General features: G+C 41.8%; 1 protein-coding gene across 12 annotated transcripts in view; it reads right to left on the minus strand.

The window, feature by feature from the left end:
• KATNIP (katanin interacting protein) overlaps positions 1-20,566 on the minus strand; it is a 181,367-nt gene that overhangs the window by 93,729 nt on the left and 67,072 nt on the right. For 9 of the 12 annotated variants that reach the window (XR_012161174.1, XM_073362645.1, XM_073362649.1 and 6 more), the window contains 4 exons: positions 16,741-16,999; positions 11,704-11,853; positions 9,401-9,612; positions 2,935-3,047 (listed from right to left, as the gene is read on the minus strand). Coding sequence is in view for 11 of the 12 variants with exons in the window: in XM_073362645.1 (XP_073218746.1) it covers positions 2,935-3,047; positions 9,401-9,612; positions 11,704-11,853; positions 16,741-16,999 (734 nt within the window). In the remaining variant the exon portion in view is untranslated. Of the gene's footprint in view, positions 1-2,934; positions 3,048-9,400; positions 9,613-11,703; positions 11,854-12,635; positions 12,721-13,216; positions 13,505-16,740; positions 17,000-20,566 lie in introns of those variants that run through there. The other 3 variants (XM_073362646.1, XM_073362652.1, XM_073362654.1) reach the window with 3 other exon arrangements.

Below are 20,566 nucleotides of genomic sequence, written 5' to 3' on the forward strand. Positions count from 1 at the left end.
TATTTACCTCTTTTCCATTTTTTTGTGTCATCTACAAACTTTATCACTGATGATTTTATGTTTCCTTCCAGAACATTGATACAAATGTTGACTAGCATGGAGACAAGAACTGATCCCTATGAGACCCGGCTGTATGATGATTCCCCATTTACAATTACCTTTTTAGACCTATCAATTAGCCAGTTTTTCATGCATTTAATGTGTGCCATGTTAATTTTATATCATTCTAGATTTTTAATCAAAATGTTATGCAGTACCAAGTCATACACCTTACAAAAGTCTATTACATCAACATGGTTACCTGTATCAGCTAAACTAGTAAAACTCATAAAAAAAGATATCAAGTTAGAAAGGAGCTATTTTCCATAAATCCATGTTGATTGGCATTAATTACATAACTCTCCTCTAATTGTTTATTAATGGGAGTCCCATATCAGCTGCTCCATTACCCAGGATCAATGTAAGACTGACAGGGGTATAATTATCCCTGTCATCCCATTGACTTTTTTAAAAAATTGGCACAACAATAGCTGTCTTCTAGTCTTCTGAAACTTCCCAGTGCTCCAAGAGTTATTGAAAATCAACATAAATGGTTCAGCGAGCTCCTCAGGCAGCTGTTTTAAAACTCTTGAATGCAAGTTACCTGGACCTGTTGATTTAAAAATGTCTAACTTTAGTAGCTTCTGTATAACAACCTCCAGAGACACTAGTGGAATGGAAAGAGTGTTATCATCACGATATGATGAGACTATGTCACCTAATGTTTTCCCAATACAGAACAGAAATATTTATTGAACACTTCTGCCTTTTCTGCATTATTATTGATAATTCTATCATTTTCATCAAGTAGTGGACTAATACAATTTTCAGGATTCTTTTTGTACCTAATATATTGAAAAAACTCCTTTTTATTGTCTAACTTTGCTGGCCATAGATTTCTCTTTGTGTCCTTTGACTTCCCTTATCAATTTTCTACAATTCCTAACTTCTGATTCATATTCCTTTCTTTCAGCTTCCCCCTTCTTGAATTTGTTCTAGATAGATAGATAGATATCTGTTGTGACAAAGTCAGGCCAGACGGCTGCAAGAGGGTCCTGGAAGGCCAATATATTATCCCTAGAATGTTAAAAGCCCTTTTCCCTACAAGCTGAGAAATGGTTACCTCAGGTCAATTACGGACACTGGAATCCAATTAAGGGCTGCCTGAGGCCTTTAAAAACCCCTCCTCTGAGGATAGGGAGGGAGGGAGGGAGAGAGAGAGAGAGAGAGAGAGAGAGAGAGAGAGAGAGAGAGAGAGAGAGAGAGAGAGAGAGAGAGAGAGAGAGAGAGAGAGAGAGAGAGAGAGAAAGAAAGAAAGAAAGAAAGAAAGAAAGAAAGAAAGAAAGAAAGAAAGAAAGAAAGAAAGAAAGAAAGAAAGAAAGAAAGAAAGAAAGAAAGAAAGAAAGAAAGAAAGAAAGAAAGAAAGAAAGACAGACAGACAGACAGACAGACAGACAGACAGACAGACAGACAGACAGACAGACAGACAGACAGACAAGCTGCTGCCAGCCTAGTGGCAACAGGGAAATAAACTGCTCCAGGATGAGAGCTTGTGTTCCTTCCCATAGGGAGACAGCCAAAACTGAGTGCCTGCTAGGGGAAGGACTGATGCTCCAGAGCAACCAACAGGATGACACCTTGCCCCAGCGAGGGGGGTAGAGAAAGGTACCCTCATGGGTTTTTGTTCATGAGACTGTTTCTTTGGTGGAGGATCACCCTTAGGCCGACCCTCAGGCCTACCCTGAAAATACAACCAAGGGAGCACAGAAGGGGGAAGGCAAACCCTGCCTGAGTGGGGCTGATTACCCCAGGCCCACCATCACCTGAGGGGGAAGCGCTAAGGCTAGCAAGAGAAAAGAGGTGCCTTGCCACACGATATACCTATATTTTCAATTTATATAAAGATATCTATATCCATCTATAGATATATAAAATATTCAGTAAGTATATAATAATAGCTGCCATCACGTCTCCTCTAAACCAGGTTGTTTTGTTAACCAGCACAGCCTTCTTTGTGGCTGTTTGGGCATCTAGTAAGGTGCTCTTAAATGAGTCCCAATTATCAGTCACATTTTTCTTTGTTAAATTCTTCCTCCCAGTTGATTTAGCTCATAACTGTTTTCAGCTTTGTGACTTTTCTCCTATTATAGGACCAAATATATATATATATATATATATTATATATATATATATATATATATATATATATATATATATTACTGTCTGAACTTTATTCTGCTTGCACCTCCTTCTCAACTGTCAAGTATTTGGTTCCCCAGGGGAACAGCTTCCTGCTTACCTACAGTACTGGATGTTCTTTGACATCTACCTCCTCAGACAATATGGCCCTGAGGCCCACCTTGGAGGAATCCATTTGGAGGATGAACAGTTTTGCAAAATCGGGCCTTCCTGTGCTCCTCTCTAGTCTGTCTCTGGAATCTCCTCCACTGCTGAGCTACTTCCTCTTTGAATGCTCCCACAACTGGAAACATGCCTAGCAAAGGCGAGGGGGCGTGGCTTCCCGTGTCCAGAGTGGCTCCTTAACCCTTGCCTTGTTGGTGCAGGATTGATAAATCCCATCACACACCCACTCTCACCTGGACTGTAGCAGAAAAGTCTGTTGAACTTAGAAGACCAATATTTTCAGCCTCTCCCCTGTACATAACCAAGATGCAGGTCATCCTGCCTTTTACAGGGTAGAGACAAAATATGGGACACAGGAAGGAACATCTAGAAAAATATGTTGTTGGTAAGATTTATCCCATTACACAGAGCAGAAATTACATGCTTCTAGAAATAATCACGAGAAAGGATAAAACCAGAGAACCACAATATATGATATCAATAATCCAGTCACATTAAGGAAATCACTCTTAAATAAACTAATATAGTTACCTGCTTCCCAAATGGCCAATTCTTTCAATGGCTTCTGTGACTACAGTTGTTTCCTGTTGTTTTTCTGAAGGCTCAGTTGTTGCAGAAATAGATGAAATTGAAACAGAAGGCAGCTATGTAAGAAAAAATTAACAAATTTTATATACACTATTCCCTACGCACATAAAACAATATGAGCTGTGGTTTGTGTCTCTGAAATGAATGAGAGTATGGCCAAATTCTGATTTTAGCTAAACTAATGTAAATCCAACCTATTTCCGTTGAATTTAATGGAATTACTGTGGATTTACACTGTTATAGCTGAGATTAGAATCTGGTCCTTTACATGTAAGGCAGGTGAAAATAATGTAAAAGGATTTCATACCACCCTTTAAAATAATTTATTAATATGAGATTTAAAGCATACATGAAAGAGCGAAAATGCAATTTCCTTCCCACTTTCAGCTTGCGCCACTTCAATGTGCTTTCATGAAAATAAGAAATTACATCCCTGCAATGGCAGTCCTCTGCTGATAATACTTTGAAAGAAAGAGCACTGCCCTTGTCTCATGATCCTGCATGTGAACAGGGCAGAAACTCCTCAAATTCAAAGGCCTAAAGTCACTGGTGGGGCCTGATGCTAAAATCACCTGCTCCTTTCACAATAGATGATAAAAACTGTCATGGTTACAGTGCAATCTGCTTTTTAGATCCCTTTGAAGGCCCAATTGAGTGCACCCTTCTGGTGACAGACTTGGCTTCGTTCACGTCTGTCAAAGGCAGAACTCCAAGGCTCAACCACTCTTGGATTGAATCTGTGGATTGCAGTCCCCCTTATTTCCCAACCATTATAATGTGACAGTCCCAACTGTATTTGGAACCTGCAAGAAAAATTCTCTTGGGAGACTTATGGCACCTTAGAGACTAACAAATTCATTTGAGCATAAGCTTATGCTCAAATAAATTTGTTAGCCTCTAAGGTGCCACAAGTACTCCTGATTCTTTTTGCTGATACAGACTAACACGGCTATCACTCTGAAACTTGGGAGACTTGTGAACCATGGTTAATTAAAGTGACTCAAAACTGATTTCTTCAAAACAAACATTGTTTACACACCCAGATATAGATAGAAAGCAGAAAGGGATAAAACAACAAAAGGTCTATTTGCCTGGGTCTTACCTAACTCTTACCCTTTTCTTGAAAGTTTCCCATAAGTTCCACTCAGTCCAGGCCCCCTACTTCTGGGTTGCAAGAGACAGCCATGCTATGCACCATTTTCTGCCTCTCTCTCCCTGCAGCATGTCCCCCAGGCCGCTGATGCCCACACACCCCTTCCTTCCTCTCTAGGAAGAAGTCTTTAATGGTTTAATGTTCCTTTGATTCTAGGCTCAGGCTGCGGAAAAATAAATCTGCTAGCCTGGCTGAAAACAGGCAGGTGGGCATTTTCCAATTAATAGTTCCCACATTATTTTCTTAAGGAGAGTTGGTATTCTCTTTGGAGGAACCTTGTGACTGTCATTCATTTCCTGCTTGTTTTCACCTAACAGCTTTCTTTGATTCAACTTAATGCAGTCCTACCGGACAATATCAAGCACTGAGGTACACAGGACATTCATTAAAAAATGCAAATATCTCCCCGGTTCTTCATAAGAAGATTCCCATATTTATCACAATTGTACAAAGTACAAAAGATTACATAATCTTTAAATGCTGAAGGAAGAGTGAGCTCTGATCCATCACATCACACAGATTTCAGAGAACAGCTGTTACTAGTGTGACAGATGGTCAGCTGTTCTGTAATTATTTATAACTACTATATGTTGACCTGGTTATTGAGATGTTTACTATGTGAATATATTGGTTTAGTTTAATAGTAAGCTGTAAGAAAATAAACAGAAAGGAAACAACAGCTCAAGATAAGCTACCCTATAGTGAATATTAGAGGGTTATTGTAGGACAATGGGTGAGCCCTTGGCTCTGAGGAGTCTGCCTCAACCTCCTGTGGAGCCTGCTGAATTGGTTTGGACAAGCAGAGCCAAAAGCCTGTCAACTGGCAAGCCCAAAGGAACTCTAGCTGGATAAAATGAGGCTCTCTTTTCCAGGGGGGAAATTCCAGGTAATTGTTGGGAGAGCTGTTCAAACTAACACAGACACCTATTTGGGTATCTGAAGAAGCTAGGTCTGCTTAGGACACCCTCACAGAATGATAAGGCTTTAGGTAAGAAAGACACACATGTTGACTGTTTTAAAATCCTTTTTCTCTAAATGTTGCTCCTATTGTTAATATTAAGCAACATACTGGTTTAAGATGGCTGTCACATTTTATTCATCACAGGTCACAGATTCACAAAGGGATGGATGGAGGTGTACACAGATGATTCTTGAGGGCTCTAGTAAACTTTCATTAATGACCATGATAAATCTCTGTATTACGAAAATATGAAAAATTTCTTTGCGCTGCTTCTCTTGGACCACTTTCAGGGGTATGACTGAGGTTTACACCATGTGTTTCATCGGGTCCTGGAAAAAACAGTTACTAACCTGCTCAGTAACTGTTCTTTTTTGAGATATGTTGCGCATGTCCATTCCATTCTCAGTATGTGTGTGTCCAGCGCAGGGATGTCAGAAACTTTTCCCCTCAGCAGTACCCACTGGGACGTTCAAATGCCCTCTGCTGCCATGCACCAGCGCATGGACATGTAAATGGCAGAGCCACCCCTAGCTCCCCTCAGTTCCTTCTTGCTAGAACTCCCATGTTGAGGGGCAGGAGGGTGGGTCATGGAATGGACACATGTGACACATCCCAAAGAATAACAGTTACTGAACAGGTTAGTTTTTCTTCTTTAAGTGATTGCACATATGCATTCCACTCTTGGTGACTCTCAAGCTGTGAAAACAAGAGGTGGGATTGGACAACGACTCATCCAACTCTAGCATTGTCTCTGGAGTCTTGAGTCACAGCATAATGGGAGGCAAACATGTGGACTGAGGACCAGGTTGCCACTCTACAAATGTCCACAATTGGAACGTGTGCCATAAAAGCCACTGAGGCAGATTGGGACCTCAGTGAATGAACTGTGACTCTGCTCACAAGGGTGACATTAGCCATGTCATAGCACACGCGTATATAGGAGGCTATCCAAGAAGAAATTCTTTGGATGGAGACTAATTGTCCTTTTGTTCTGTCTGTCACCTCTACTAACAGTTGGGAAGACTTAGGGAAGTGCCTGGTTCTGTGCAGTTAGAATGCCAGAGCTCTTCTGATATGCAGGGTACGGAAACACTCCTCTTCCCTGCTCGAATGCAGCTTCAGGTAGAATGCAGGCAAATAAATTGGCCGGTTCGTATGGAAAGATTACACCACCTTTGGGACGAACATTGGTTGAGAATACAGGTAAACCTTGTCCCTAAAGAATATCACATAGGGAAGCCCAGACATTAAGGAAGGCAGCTCTCTTACCCTTCTGGCTGAGGTGATGGTCACCAAAAATTCTCTTTATTGACAGATGCAGTAGAGTGCAAGTAGCCAAAGGCTCAAACAGGCCACCCATAAGTCTTGATAACACTAAGTTTAGATCCCACAGGGGAATGGGAATCTTGCACCTGAAGATACAATTTGACTAGGCCTTTCAAAAATGTATGGACATGTCATTAGAGAAAAATCCACTTCAGGATGGAACAGTGAAATAGTTACAAGATGTACTTTAATCAAACTAGCAGCCAAACTTAACAGCCAGAGCTAATGTGCATGTTGACTGTGGGCAGGCAAAGGGAACATCTACACATACACTGGCTAGACTTGTTCACAAATGTAGGGAAGGGAGGACATGAGAGCGTACGTTCACCACCGAATCTAGATGATGACAGCTCAGAAAGTAGACTTATGCCAGCCAACCCTGTAGAACTCGGAGGTGCAGTCTGGCACACTGAACCAGGTAAGTGCAGAAATCCATGTGCCCCAGAAGCCTCAAACACTTTTGTGCTGTTGTGACCAGGTGAGCTTTCATACCTATGACAACTGATTAAATTGCTTGAACCTTTGAGTCTGGAAGAAAAGCTCTGTCTTGAGTTGAGTCCGTTACAGTCCCTATAAACTCTATCCTCTGGACCAAGGAGATGAAAGACTTCTCTGTGTTGACTAGTAGTCCCAAAGCATTGACTGTCAACTGGATCAGGAATACACTACACTGTACCTGCAGTCCGGATCGGCCCTTGACAAGCCAGTCATCCAGATAGAGTTGAACTCCAGATATTCTGAGGAATGCAGATACTACTGCCATAACTTTTGTAAAGACCCTGAGAACTGCTGACAGGCCAGATGGTAGCACAATGAACTGGTAATGATTTTGATTTACCAAAAATCTGAGGTACATCCTGTGAGCTTGATTGATTGCCACATGGAAATAGACATCTGTTAAGTCAAGCAAGGGTGGCACCAGGATCCAGGGAGGGGATAACAGGAGCTAGGGTGACAATGCAAAACTTTATTTTTTAAGAATTTGTTGAGTTGACGCAAATCTAAGATTGGTCTGAGACTCCTCTTCACTTTTGGAATTAAGAAATAGAGGGATTAAAACCCCTGCCATCTGAGACAGTGTTGAAACTCCTCTGTGACCCCCAAGCAAAGGAGAGACTGTACCTCCTGGAGGAGGATTGTCTCGTGGGAGTAGTCTCCGAAGAGGGATGGGGAAGAAGGGTGGGAAAGAATTTTAGAAACAAACTGGAGACCTACTGGTCTGAAATAACTTGGTACCAAGCACTGAGGAAATGGGACAGACCATTTGCAAAAGTGGGGGAATTTGGGTCTGGAGAGATGGAAACTGTTTGCATCCTCAACAGGCCCCTCAAAATGATTGTTTGGCATTTCCCACAAGTCTTGAAGGGCCTGGGGCTGGAGCCAAAGTAGCAGGAGACCTGAACCTATATCTCCTGGACTTCAAGGCTTGTAACTTGGTCAAACCAAATCCTATTTCATCTGGAACAAGGCCATGCACTGCTCCTCCAGGAGAAATATTTCTCTGCTAAATGACATACCACAGACATGCACTAGATTTTTTTCATGTTCTTGTCATTAAGAATGTGACATATATGTACAAATGGGTAACCTAGCTGTGCGGTGAAAAGTCTGTGGGTCAAATATGAGGTGAATAATTAGGGACAGATGAAGCTCAGGAAAAGGACCCTAAGGACCTTGTAAGAGAGATAGAGAGAGGCTCCTGTAGGCTTTGAAAGGTACACAGAATCTGAGGCAAGGAGTTGGGCTATGGAATTTACACATGCAATCAGAGCCAGTAGAATTTAAAAGTCCCAGGAAATGAAATGCCATCTTTTGTTTGTTTTCTTTTTAATGCCTTAATTCTGCCCTGTAGCACATTTACATGTTGAAGGTGGGATTTTCAAAGCCTTTAGTGTTAGTAGTTACTGGAAGTAAATTGCTTCCCTGAGAGTAGAGTTAGGCCAACACTGAGACTGGGGGCTTTTGAAAATCCCACTCTGTGTCCCAAGACAATGCCTATTAAGTAAGTATTACCTTACTTTCATAAAACATAGCAAGTTCATGTTATTTGTGAATATGCAGAGGGAACTACTCTCTCTCTCAACCACAAAACAACAGACATCACAAAAAATAAAAAGGAGATTGGAGAATTTGGCAGCCCATAACCTGGAAAGAGATTCTGTAACACCAACAGACCCAGTCCTGAATTCCAGCCAAGAAGGGTCTGATCCAATTCTGAAGCAAATGAAAAGCTCCCATTGACTTCAATGAAACTAGGATCAGGCCCTAAGTGCTTGGTGAATGTGTGCAGTGAAAGTCATGTGACTGCTTTTCAAATTGTTTGGGTGTTAACTTTGAGGGAGGGAATGGCAGAAACCAGAAGGATCCTTTCTATCTCTAGGAAGAAGAGTCACATAAATGGTTAACACATTCTTTTCTGATCTTCTCTGAAATCAAGAAAGAGCTGTAAGGTAATATCCCCAGAAAGTGCATATGGGATGACCACACTATTCCATTTCATGTAGTGTTAAGATTCACCCCACCACCTACCCTTGTAAGGCTTTAAATCAGTGATACTCAGACTGAGGCGTCTGAGCCGCAAGTGGCTCTTTAATGTGCCTAATGCGGCTCTTTGCAGCATATGATATTAAAACACTGTGTGATTTAATTATTAACCACTCAGAATGCTTTTACTATGTTATTAACCAACAATAGTTGATAAAATAATAATACTTCGTCAGTCATTTTGCTGTGAGCATTATATACCACATATATAAAAAATTAACTAAATATTTCCCCTGCCATTCTATTTAAATATGAATATATACTACTATAGTAAATGAAACAATGAATTCATACTAATACTCTTTTGGGTAATGTTGATTGCCAATTTGGCTCCTGAACCACTGAGGTCTGAGTATCACTGTACTAAACTATATAAGATTCCTATTCATGTTTAGGGAAAGGAAATAATTTTTGCTAGTGAACACCTTGGATCTCTCTTGTCCCAGGTCAGTACTTTGGCATACCATTTGATGGCTGGTAGAAGTCTCCAGCCTTCTGCAAAGCATCTCTCTTTGCAAGATCTCATTTTCAACTTGCATAGCTTTAATGACAGCAGAAGCAGATTGCTCAGGATCCTTCTTCTCACACACATTCCTTCGAGTTGCTGACAGTGGCTTTTCTGGTCGACTTACTGGTCCTGACATCAAAAAGTAGCAAGAAATGTTTTTTGATCATCTCATACATGCATAAAATACTGTAAAAGCCCAAGCATGAAATATCTGGTCTAGTTATTAACAAAGGGCTGAACTGGCAGCTTGCAACCCAGCCCAAGTAAGGCACAGCATATAGGTGATGCTAATGTTTGCTTTAAATTTAGAGTTCCAGGTCTTCTCTACCCTGGGCAACTAGTGAACAAATGACATCACAAAAGAATATAGACAGCAGTTTTCAGAGTAGCAGCCGTGTTAGTCTGTATTCGCAAAAAGCAAAGGAGGACTTGTGGCACCTTAGAGACTAACCAATTTATTTGAGCATAAGCTTTCGTGAGCTACAGCTCACTTCATCAGATGCAATGCAGTGTGGCTGTGGTAGCATGCATAGTGGCAGAATGGGCCCGGCTGAGCTGTGCCGAATACATAGCCACTGGTTTCCGACAGGTTTGTACTTGGCACAGCTCAGCCATGCTCATGCTGCCGCTACACATGCTACCACAACAACACTGCTATTTATATGCATGTTAGCTCAATAAGAACTAGCGTGAGTATATGTACACGAGCAGGGAATCGCACCCCTAGTACATAATGTAAACATAGCCGAAGGCAAAACAACCAAACACAATCCTTCCTCTACAGCCCTCAAAAAGCCCAGACAACTTTCTGGCCTACTGTTTTTAAAACACAGCTTAATCATACTATAAGAGTGATAACAGGGACATTGAAGCCAGCAAAACTTGTGTGATTACCAGTCCTACCTCATATTCCTCCGCCTAACATCTGGTGTCAGAATGCACCAATAAACTGCCCCCGAAGCTACAGAAAATGACACACTTGCCACTGTTCAGGGATATATGGGATGCACTGCACCACCAATTACATAGCAGTGCAACATACTTTCCATCAAGCTGATAACATCATCAGCTTACTGTGGTGGACAGGATGGGAAAAAGCCTCTGCTACTACCAGCGACTCCCTGGCTTTGGGCTTCCCACGCCACCTCTGGAGACAGATTATTGAGTTTAGATGTGGCTTGGTTCACTGCCCCAAGACTGACTATGCCTGTGGCCTGTGTATCTATGGTGCTGTGAAAGATGCTGTACACATGCTGGATGGTTGCTCTTTTTGTGTTGGGTTCCCCAGAGGTCTTCCCAAGGTGACCACTGTTAGCTCAAGACTATTTAGCTGCTGTTGTTTTTTCCTAAACCTTCCCTTGGTTGTCTTGCTCACACAGAATTGATATATGCATATAATACACTGTTTTAAAAGTGTTTGAAGGAAGTGCAACACACATCTTTCAAAAACTGGTTAACGCAAGGATCTGATCCAGGAGGTATTACCACAAACATTAGCTGATGCTGGCATCCAGGTGACAGGGGGAGTTTGAGTTTCTCTTTTGTTTAAGAAGGAATATAATTTCTTGGTTTTGTTTAGGTTTTGTATTAATTAAGGAGACACAGTTTGGGCTTTTCAATACTGTTAACTTTACTGGCTCTCAGGATTCATTTGGAAGCTGTGCTTAGCTTGAGAAGTTTTATTACAGTAATAAGGTGATCTGACCCTCTTCCATTCATTTGAGTAACTGGGTTTATGTCAGATATCCGCCACACCCCCAAAAAACCCATCTTTTTGTAACTGATGGTGAACTTGCTTAAGGGGAGTGGCTGGATTACAGAGAGCTACCATCTTTTGACAGTTCCTCTGAAGATCCAGTAGCTGACATGCAGAGGTTGCCTTCCTGTCAGCACCCTTTCACCATAGGGAATATGTCTGTGTAAAGAAAAAGGGGCAAGTATAGAGCAGTAGGGAGGATGGAAAAAGAAGGGAAGAAGTCTTCATTCTGTGGGGGCAGGGAAAGAAGAATGAGGAGGCGGAGAGATAGCATATATAGCCATGGCTTGCTCCTGCTCCCACTGAAGTCAATGGAATTTTGAGATGAAAAGAAGCATAAAAATGGGCAACAGCCCAGGAGAGCGAGGATAGAAGTGTGCAGCAGAGACAACATCTAATCCAGTGCAGGGGAAGGAGAATGGAAGCTCACAATTGTATACTTTACATATTCTCATCTCTCTTACGGGAGCAGGTTCTTTCATGTCCCTCCTGGTGCAGGGGTCCAGCAGAAAGTGGACGAGCCATTTTACTTCTGACCTTCATAGGTCTGATTGGAATGTAGGTTTCAGCAGCATCTTTCCTCTTTGCAGACAGAATTCGTTCCTGTTTCATATCTGCAGAAAAACAAGTGAGAAGAGTAAGAGAACTAGAGTCACAGAGTTTAAGGCTAGAAGGGACAACCAGATCATCCAGCCTGACTTTCTGTACATCACAGGCCACCATCGTCACCCAGCTCCCACACACTAAACACATAAGTCAAGTGAAGTTCAACTGGATTTAGGAGCAGCAAATCAGTGAAGACTTATTAGGACTTGTCTACAAATAAGAGTTTTGCTGCTTTAACTATGCTGGCAAAGTTAAAGCAGTACACCCCACCCCCTTCACCTAGTGTAGATGTAGTTATACTGTTACAGAAGTGCTTACATATAGCTTATTCCAGTACAATGAAGCTAAATAAGCTATACCAAGTGCCTTATACCTGTATAACTGTATCTACACTAAAGCTTTTACCAGCATAATATATCTGTAAATAAAATATATACATTGCCAACATAGTTATGCCAATAAAACTTGTTAAATGTAGATTAGAATTTAGACACAAATTTTGGATTACAAGGGAAGATGTGATGATCTATACTATTATGTTCATCACTTTTACAAGACTATGATAAATTTTGTACAAAGTATGCCTTGTGAGGTATCAGTTGAAAGCTCATAATCTGCTGAACATTATTGTCCTGGTAAAATGTGTGTATGAGTATGGTATGTAAAGTTACAAGAGTCTACTGTATAACACTGTTATAACATGCTCCAATGTTAAGAAAAGCAGGTCTAAACCAGTTTCTCCGGAATAAAGGACAGGCCAACACCCAGCCAGATGTTAAAAGACTATCACCTGCTTAAGTGGCCATTCTCCGTCAGGGGGAAGATGTGACTAAGAAATTTACATTTCATCACAGGGATGGTTCAAACCTCACATCCACAAGAGATGCTTGCCGCCTGCACCCCAGCTGGGGGTAATCCTTAAAGAGGGGAGAGGGTTATAAGAATGAGAGACAGTGACCTCCCCTTCACCTTTCTCTCTCCCCCCATCTCTACTCATGGCAGCTTCTGAGCCCACAAAAGGGAGTTGCACATGGACATTGCAGCAAAGATATTCCCACGTTTCTTTTTTGGATCTTTCAGGAACATCAGTCTTTCTGCTTTTGAAGAACAAGACTGTTGGGCAGTCAAAATGACACTTCAGCCTCAAGCACAAGGCAAGAGAGAGATGTGACCCTGCCTGCAAGGGCAATAGTGAAAGAGAAATTGCAGCCAAGAATCTATGTCCTTATTGGTCATCATTCTAAATGGAACTTTTGAAAAATGGAAAGTGTTCAAATAATAAATTTTGTCCTCAAACTTTTAAAGTTTAAATGATTGATAACAGAGGTTTAGAGTTGAAGATCCAACTCACAGAAAAGAGAGGTCACTTACTAGTAGCTGTTGATCAAGAGTTGCCTCTATGTATTTCCACTTGTGGGATATGGTGACCCTGGCACTGAGCTGCAGAACTGCCCTTTAAAAGCTGTATCCATTGAGTGGCAGACAGGAGACACAAAGCCCAGTGCTAGTTTGCCAGGTCTCAGTGTGGCTGATCAGATCACATGCTGTGTCTGTGTTTCTCCAGCAGCAAGGTTGCAAGTGAAAGTCAGCACGAGAGACCAAAGCTGCATTTTCTATCTTTGCTGTTCTTTTCTCTCCCTTTTGAGGGTGTTTGCTTCGTTTAGCCTTAGGGAAAGCAGAATATGACTTCAGCAACAACCACAGCTCCAGCTGACCTCAACTAATTAGTTTTCTTGTCCCCAGAAAGAACAATTACCATATTTAATACTACCTTAAAGACCATCAGATGGGATTTTTCCTATAAAAACTCTCGACAGCTAAAGGGAAAGGTAATAAGGGATATTGTTAAAATGAAATCCTTACTTAACACTTTACATTTCAAATGCTTCAACTGTTTTTTTCCCCTTTTTTTCTGTATCTTTAAAAAAAGGGCTATAAAGATACTTAATGGTCTAGGCAGGCTACAGTCTCTATTCTAGAAACCCTGACCCATGTTTAACTGTTTAATGTGGAATAGCAACAGGGTCATATTAACACCATTGACTCTCTGAGCCCATTCAGTCAATCAAAATTAGAACGACAGACACATCTGAAATAAGTGTCCATCTCAGGAATCATTGCAGGGCAGAACCACACTTCTTAAATGCCCTATATGGCTTAGGACCCAACATGGCTCCTGCCATTACCCAAAGAGGGTAGCTACTTATACTGTGCTAAAAGCTACACTACACTAAAGACTAATTTAACTAACTATATACAAGAAGAGAATTAGACTACAATAGAGCAATTCAAGGACATGAAGTGAGTTCTGTTAGTTCTCTGCTGAAGCAGCAAAGGAACTGAAGCAGCCAGGGGACGCACTCCTTTATATAGTGTAGGGAGATGACATTCCCCTTGTGTGAGACCACTTGTGCACCCTACAAACAGACATGGCTTTTAAAGGCAGTTCCACAGCTTGAAGCCGGGGCACCATATGCCACAAGTGGGAATGAACAGAGGCTGTCAAAGACATAATTACTGGGCAAATTAATAGAAAAGCTGATATAGGATTCAAATAATAAAGAATTAAAGGACAGGAATATAATTAATGCCAACATGGTTTCATGGAAAATAGATCTTATAAAACAAACCTCATTTCATTCTTTGATGAGATTACAAGATTGGTTGATAAAGGTAACAGGGCAGATATAATAGACTTAGACTTTTGTAAGACATTTGAATTGATATCACATGATATTCTGCTTAAAAATTAGCCATGTCCAATAGCAACAACACTCATGTTAAATGGATGAAGAACTGTGTAATGGATAGGTCTCAACAAGTAATCATCATTGAACGGGGTGTTTCTAGTGGCGTTCCACAGGGATCAGTTCTAGGCCCAATGCTATTCAACAATTTACATCAATGATCCAGAATCAAATGTAAAATCATGGCTGATCAAATTTGCAGATGAAACAAAGATAGGTGGAACAGTAAATAATGAGGACAGGGGATTCATAGAGAGTGATCTGGATTCACTTGGTAACCTGGATAAAAAACGTGGTTTAATACAGCCAAATGGAAAGTTATACATCTAGGAACAAGGAATGCAGGCTATACTTACAGAATGGGAGACTATCCTGGAAAATAGTGACTGTTAAAAGGAGGTAAGGGTCACAGTGGACAAGCAACTAAACATGAGCTCCCAGTGTGATGCTGTGACAAAAAAGGATAATGAGATTCTTGGATGGATAAGGAGGGAAGTAGAGAGGTAACTTCACTCTGTGTTGGTATGATGGGGTACAAACCCCACACTGGGGAAAAGGGAATTAAGGAGTAGCTCTAGTCGCAGGAGGCTCTACCCAGCAGAGCCTTCTGGACATGCTGTCAATTGAGACAGAGCTTACAAGGGCACAGCACAGCTCAATCAGGGCGGTCAGTGCAAGGGAGCTGACTTCCTCTGGTAGCTCATGCAGGAATCCAAAAGGAACTCCACACAGCCCTGAAAAGACTCAGAGCCGCAAACCACTGCAGAAGAGACAGCAAAGCATCTGCTTGTGAGTGGGGAAGGGAACCTCCTGCTCCTCTTCTGGGGGTACATGTTGCAGGTCATTAGTCAGGCCTTCGCTGTGCCTCTGGAGAGGCAGGGATGCAATAGGACAGGGGTCGGCAACCATTGAGAAGTGGTCTGCCAAGTCTTCATTAATTTAAGGTTTCGCGTGACAGTAATAAATTTTACATTTACAGTGGCCCCTGACAGAACCCCAGACTGGCAGCGAGCTGAGTGTGGCCAGTGGTCTGAGGTTCCGGCTGCCAGCTCCTGCCAGCCGGGGTCCCGGCTGCTGGCCCCGCTCAGCCCGCTGCTGGCCTGGGGTTCCGTTCACCCAGGCAGGCAGCAGGCTGAGTGGAGCCAGCGGCTGGGACCCTGGCTGGCAGCAGCGTGGCAGTAAAAATTGGCTCGTATGCCGCCTTTTCCACATGTGCTGCAGGTTGTCAACCCCACAATAGGAAGTAACCCAGGGAAAAGGCTGGGCGATACCCTGACCCACGTTGCACACCTGAACTGCCTGCCCCAGGGCCCTGGTTGGAACCGGAAGAGTGAGAGGGCCTGGGTTCCCCTACCTCCAACTCCCTGGCTCAAACCAACTAGGCACTACCATCAACCCCCAAGTTTGAACCCACTAGGTGCTACTAGCAACCTCAGACTTGAACCCACCAGGCACTACTGCCAAACCAGGACTTGAACCCACTAGGTGGTATGACTAGCCAGTGCGCTGATGACTAGAGGATGTGATCTAGGCCTATTACAATTAGTGAGACCAGCACTGGAATACTGCATACAGTTCTAGTGTCTACATTTAAACAGGATATTGAAAAACTGGAGAGAGTGCAGAAAAGAGCCACAAAATTATTCAAGGGCTGGTGAAAATGCCTTGCAGTGAGAGATGTAAAGAGCTCAATCTGTTCAGTTTATCAAAAAGAAGACTGAGAGATGGCTTGATTACATGGGGAGAAAACACCAGGTACCAAAAGGGCTCTTTAATCTAGCGGAGAAAGGCAGAACAAGAACCAATGGCTGGAAGCTGAAACCAGACAAATTCAAACGGGAAACATGGCACCAATATTTCACAGCGAGGGTGATTAAACATTGGAACAAACTACCAAGGGAAGTGGTAGATTCTCCATCTCTTGAATTCTTCAGAAAGATTGGAATCCTTTTTGGAAGATATGCTATAATCAAACAGATATTACTGGCCTAAATGCAGGGATACCTGCATGAAACATAATGGCCTGTGGTGTATAAGAGGTCAGATTAGATGACATAAGGTTCCCTTTTAGCCACAAACTCTATAAATAAAAACTAGAATTACTACTGCAACGCTGCAGCTGAACTGGTACAGGACACAAAGACTTACTTGTCGGATTCTGCTTAAATTCCAGCACGAGAGCACCAGCATCAAGGTCACAGCATCTTCCAGCCTCCTGATACTTGGGAACATCCTTCAGTAATGACTCGCCACTGGGCAACTGGAGGCTTCCAAAACTTGCAACTGTCTCTTCCACCTGAGAGTGCTCCAAAAGCACATCCTCCTCAACAGAGTCATAGTCATCACTAGAACTTTCCTTCTCCATCCTTTTCTGACTTACACGGAGTTCCAAACTTCTTCTCAATTCCTGGTACAATCCAGACAGATTTGTCAGCAAAATCTCACATATGTCTTTCAAAATAAAACCAGTTAAACTGCTGCTCCTCCCACCCCCAAGAAGGGAAAAACACAAACACTTTTTATAAATACACACAGCTGGAAGGCAGCAGAAAACATTTTGGGCCTTTGCAAGCAAGAACATGGAAGTGTAGTATTTCAGGGAAAGCTATGAAACTGAGTAAATAGACTACATTTAAAAAAATAAATTACATTAAAAGTTGCTGAGGGACAGCAATGCAAAATTTAAATCTACAAAAGCCAGGAAACAATATACAGCTACACACCTTACCTTCTCCCATATACACAAAGCTGCTCACAAACACTTTCCCTTGGCAAATCAGCCCTACTCCACAAGGTCACACCTAGACAACCTTAACTCAGCCCTCTGTTGCCAGTGTTCCACAGGGATAAATGTTTATTTCTCACAGTTGTGGCTTTCAATATGGCAATAATCCCCTTTAGAAGCCTTCACCAGTTATTACAAACAAACCTGTTTATTACAATAATATTGTGAACTATAATATATTACTATATATTACTATGGACCATTACAACAATCTGTAACTCACTAATACTCCTTTGTCCTACAGCTGTAGAAGTATTAATTTCCCCTTTCACTTTGAATGCTCTCTTGCAAAACATGTTAACTACTTATCTGTTCCACCCTTGTATTTAGCTATGATACTCTGAGGACCTGAAGAAGAGCTCTGTGTAAGGTCACAAGCTTGTCTCTTTCACCAACAGAAGTTGGTTCAATAAAAGATATTATTACATCACCTACCTTGTCTGTCTAATATATTACTAGTATCTTTGAGAGATGTATGGTATAATGAACTCCTATTTATTTTATTTTTACAAAAATGGAAATGTCATTGTCATATTCAGAGAGGTAGCCGTGTTAGTCTGTATCCACAAAAACAACGAGGAGTCCGGTGGCACCTTAAAGACTAACAGATTTATTTGGGCGTAAGCTTTCATGGGTAAAAAACCCACTTCTTCAGATAAATCTGTTAGTCTTTAAGGTGCCACCGGACTCCTTGTTGTTATTGTCATATTAAGACTCTGAGCTACTGGTAGTCAGCCAAAAGTTATTTTAATTCTTTAGCATTTTTGAAGTATTGTGTGTTTCCTTGCTTTTTAAAATACAGAGGGGTGGATCTTCTTTTCTTTCCATTCTCCTAATCTTTTTGCCTCCCCTTCTCTGCAAGAGCCATAAATTCTTGGGGAGGCTATCTACTTCTCTAGTGAAGCATTCTTGTTTAATTAAGGTGGTTTTAAGTGTGTTAAGGTGTACATTCTCGACTTTCTCTTCAGAGCATATTCTATGGTATCTAAGTGCCTGGCTGTATATAACATATTTCTTGGTGTTGGTGTTCTGGAGTGGTTGCTGGATCAGTGGAAGTAAGTGTGGTGATCTGTTGCTTTCTTGTATATAGTTGTCTGTAGGGTTCCATTGTTGACACTGATCGTGCTGTACAGGAAGTTGATGCTGGTGTGGGAGTTCTCTACAAAGTTTGATGGATGGTAGTTGTTGATGTTGTTGTGGAAATCATTGTTTAGGTTGTCTGTCTGAAGGATAAGAACGTAGGGATGGTCATATGAGGTCAAACCAATGGTCCATCTAGCCCAATATCCTGTCTTCTGACAGCAGCCAAGGCCAGATGTTTCAGAGAGAGTGAACAGAACAGGGAAATGTATTGGATGAAAATATAATTGATGTATTTCAGGTATATAGTTGGTTTTATGTTGCATTTATCCAGAAATTCTTCCCTGAGGTAGCCCATAAAGAGGTTGGCATGTTGGGGATCCATCCTGGTACCCATGGCGGTTGAAGAAAACAATGGATGTCCCAGAATAAAAGCTCAATGAGCACTGGAACAGGGATTGTATAAAATATGCCAATGGCCAAGGGTTTTTTGTTGGTTTGTTTTAATATGCCTGAAATGTTGTACAAGATCACATCTGGCATAGCTCAGAACGGAACCTAAGTTTCTTCAATTTAGCCATATTTCCTCTCAGAAAGAATATGCCAAATGTATTGCTTGATTCTGCTTTTATAGAATGGGGCTACTCCTGCATGCGTAACCCACTGTTTCAGTGCAATACACGACCGATTCTAGCAGTAGCTGGTCCATAGACAATAACAGCCTACTACGGCTGACAGCTTTGGCTCACGTTATGGTATCTATGGTGGGGATCTGAAGGTCCCAGGTTCAAATCCTACTAACAACCCAGGTGAATATTATTAAAGTTACACATGACAGAAGTCCTTTTTTTTTTTAAATCTATAAAATTACATACAAAAGAGGGGCAGTGAGTAAGACAGGTCTGAATAGTAACCAAGATTGATGGCTGTAGCACCCAAGCTCATTTACTCCAAAAGTTCATCATGGGGAAACAGGGGACTCAAGGAAGACAAAAGATGGTTTTCTTGACAAGGTGCTGGACTAAGTCCAAGGAGAACTGGGTTCTAGTCGTGGCTCTGCTAAAGACTTTTAATAGGATTTTGGATAAGTTACTTAAAATCAGTATTTTCAGAGGTGGCTGATAACTGTGTGTTCCTCATTTACTGGGAAATCAACTTTAGCTAGATAGGGAATGATTTTCTGAAGTGCTGATCATTCAGAATTGTAGCTGAATCCCACAGGAGTTGTGCATGTTTAGCCTTAGGCCCTAGATTCAAAAGCAGAGCTAAGCACCCTGCCAATAAGTGGAATTCACAACCCCGAGCTGGATGCCTGGACTCTTCATACAATGCATGGAGATAGTTGGGTACCAAAAAAGGGATTCACAGAAGCCAGAGCGTAGAGCAGGCAGCCACTTAAGCTAGCAAGTAGGAAATGCCAAGGAGAAAGCTGAAGCCTAAGCCCTGCCCCTGAAAGGAAGCTTGATGCTGTGATGTTACACTCCATATTCTTATGGAAATATGCTTATGATATGGATATGGCATAACTGAGATACACTTTATGCAAGATGGCTCATGTAAGATAGAATTGGAGAGGTTATGATTTACTGAATGTGATTATCCAATCTGTATGCCTGTATCATTTCTGTATCTGAAGTTAGGAATATTGACCATGTAGCTGTATTTCAAATGTGCTACTTTGGGTGACACCCATAACTAGCCCTTCAGATACAACAGTGAAAAGCCAGACAGGGCCAATGGCCCATTAGGAAGAAACAACAAGACTGTGAAGATACTAATCTCTCTCCTTCCTAAGAGTCATCCTGGGATGTAGCTGTGACACTAATTGGTCAGGAGGTCCTGCCACCTGGTACTAAACACGCTCTTGGACTTCTAGTAATTTTCCACTCACAGGATGGGGAGGTCAAGTTTGGGAAACAAAAGGCTTCCTGCCTTATGTAAATTCTATTTAAGGCTGGGAGGGAAGGCATTCCAGACTCTCCTCCATTGCCTACCCAAGAAGAAGGACTGATGAAAGAACCTAAAGGGACAAAGAAACTAACCTGAAGGGAAAGGCAGGGTTGAGTCCAGACTGGGACAGGGGACCAGTCTGTAAGAAGAAATAACTGG

Source organism: Lepidochelys kempii, chromosome 10, assembly GCF_965140265.1.
Source record: "Lepidochelys kempii isolate rLepKem1 chromosome 10, rLepKem1.hap2, whole genome shotgun sequence".
NCBI classification, from domain to species: Eukaryota; Metazoa; Chordata; order Testudines; family Cheloniidae; genus Lepidochelys; species Lepidochelys kempii.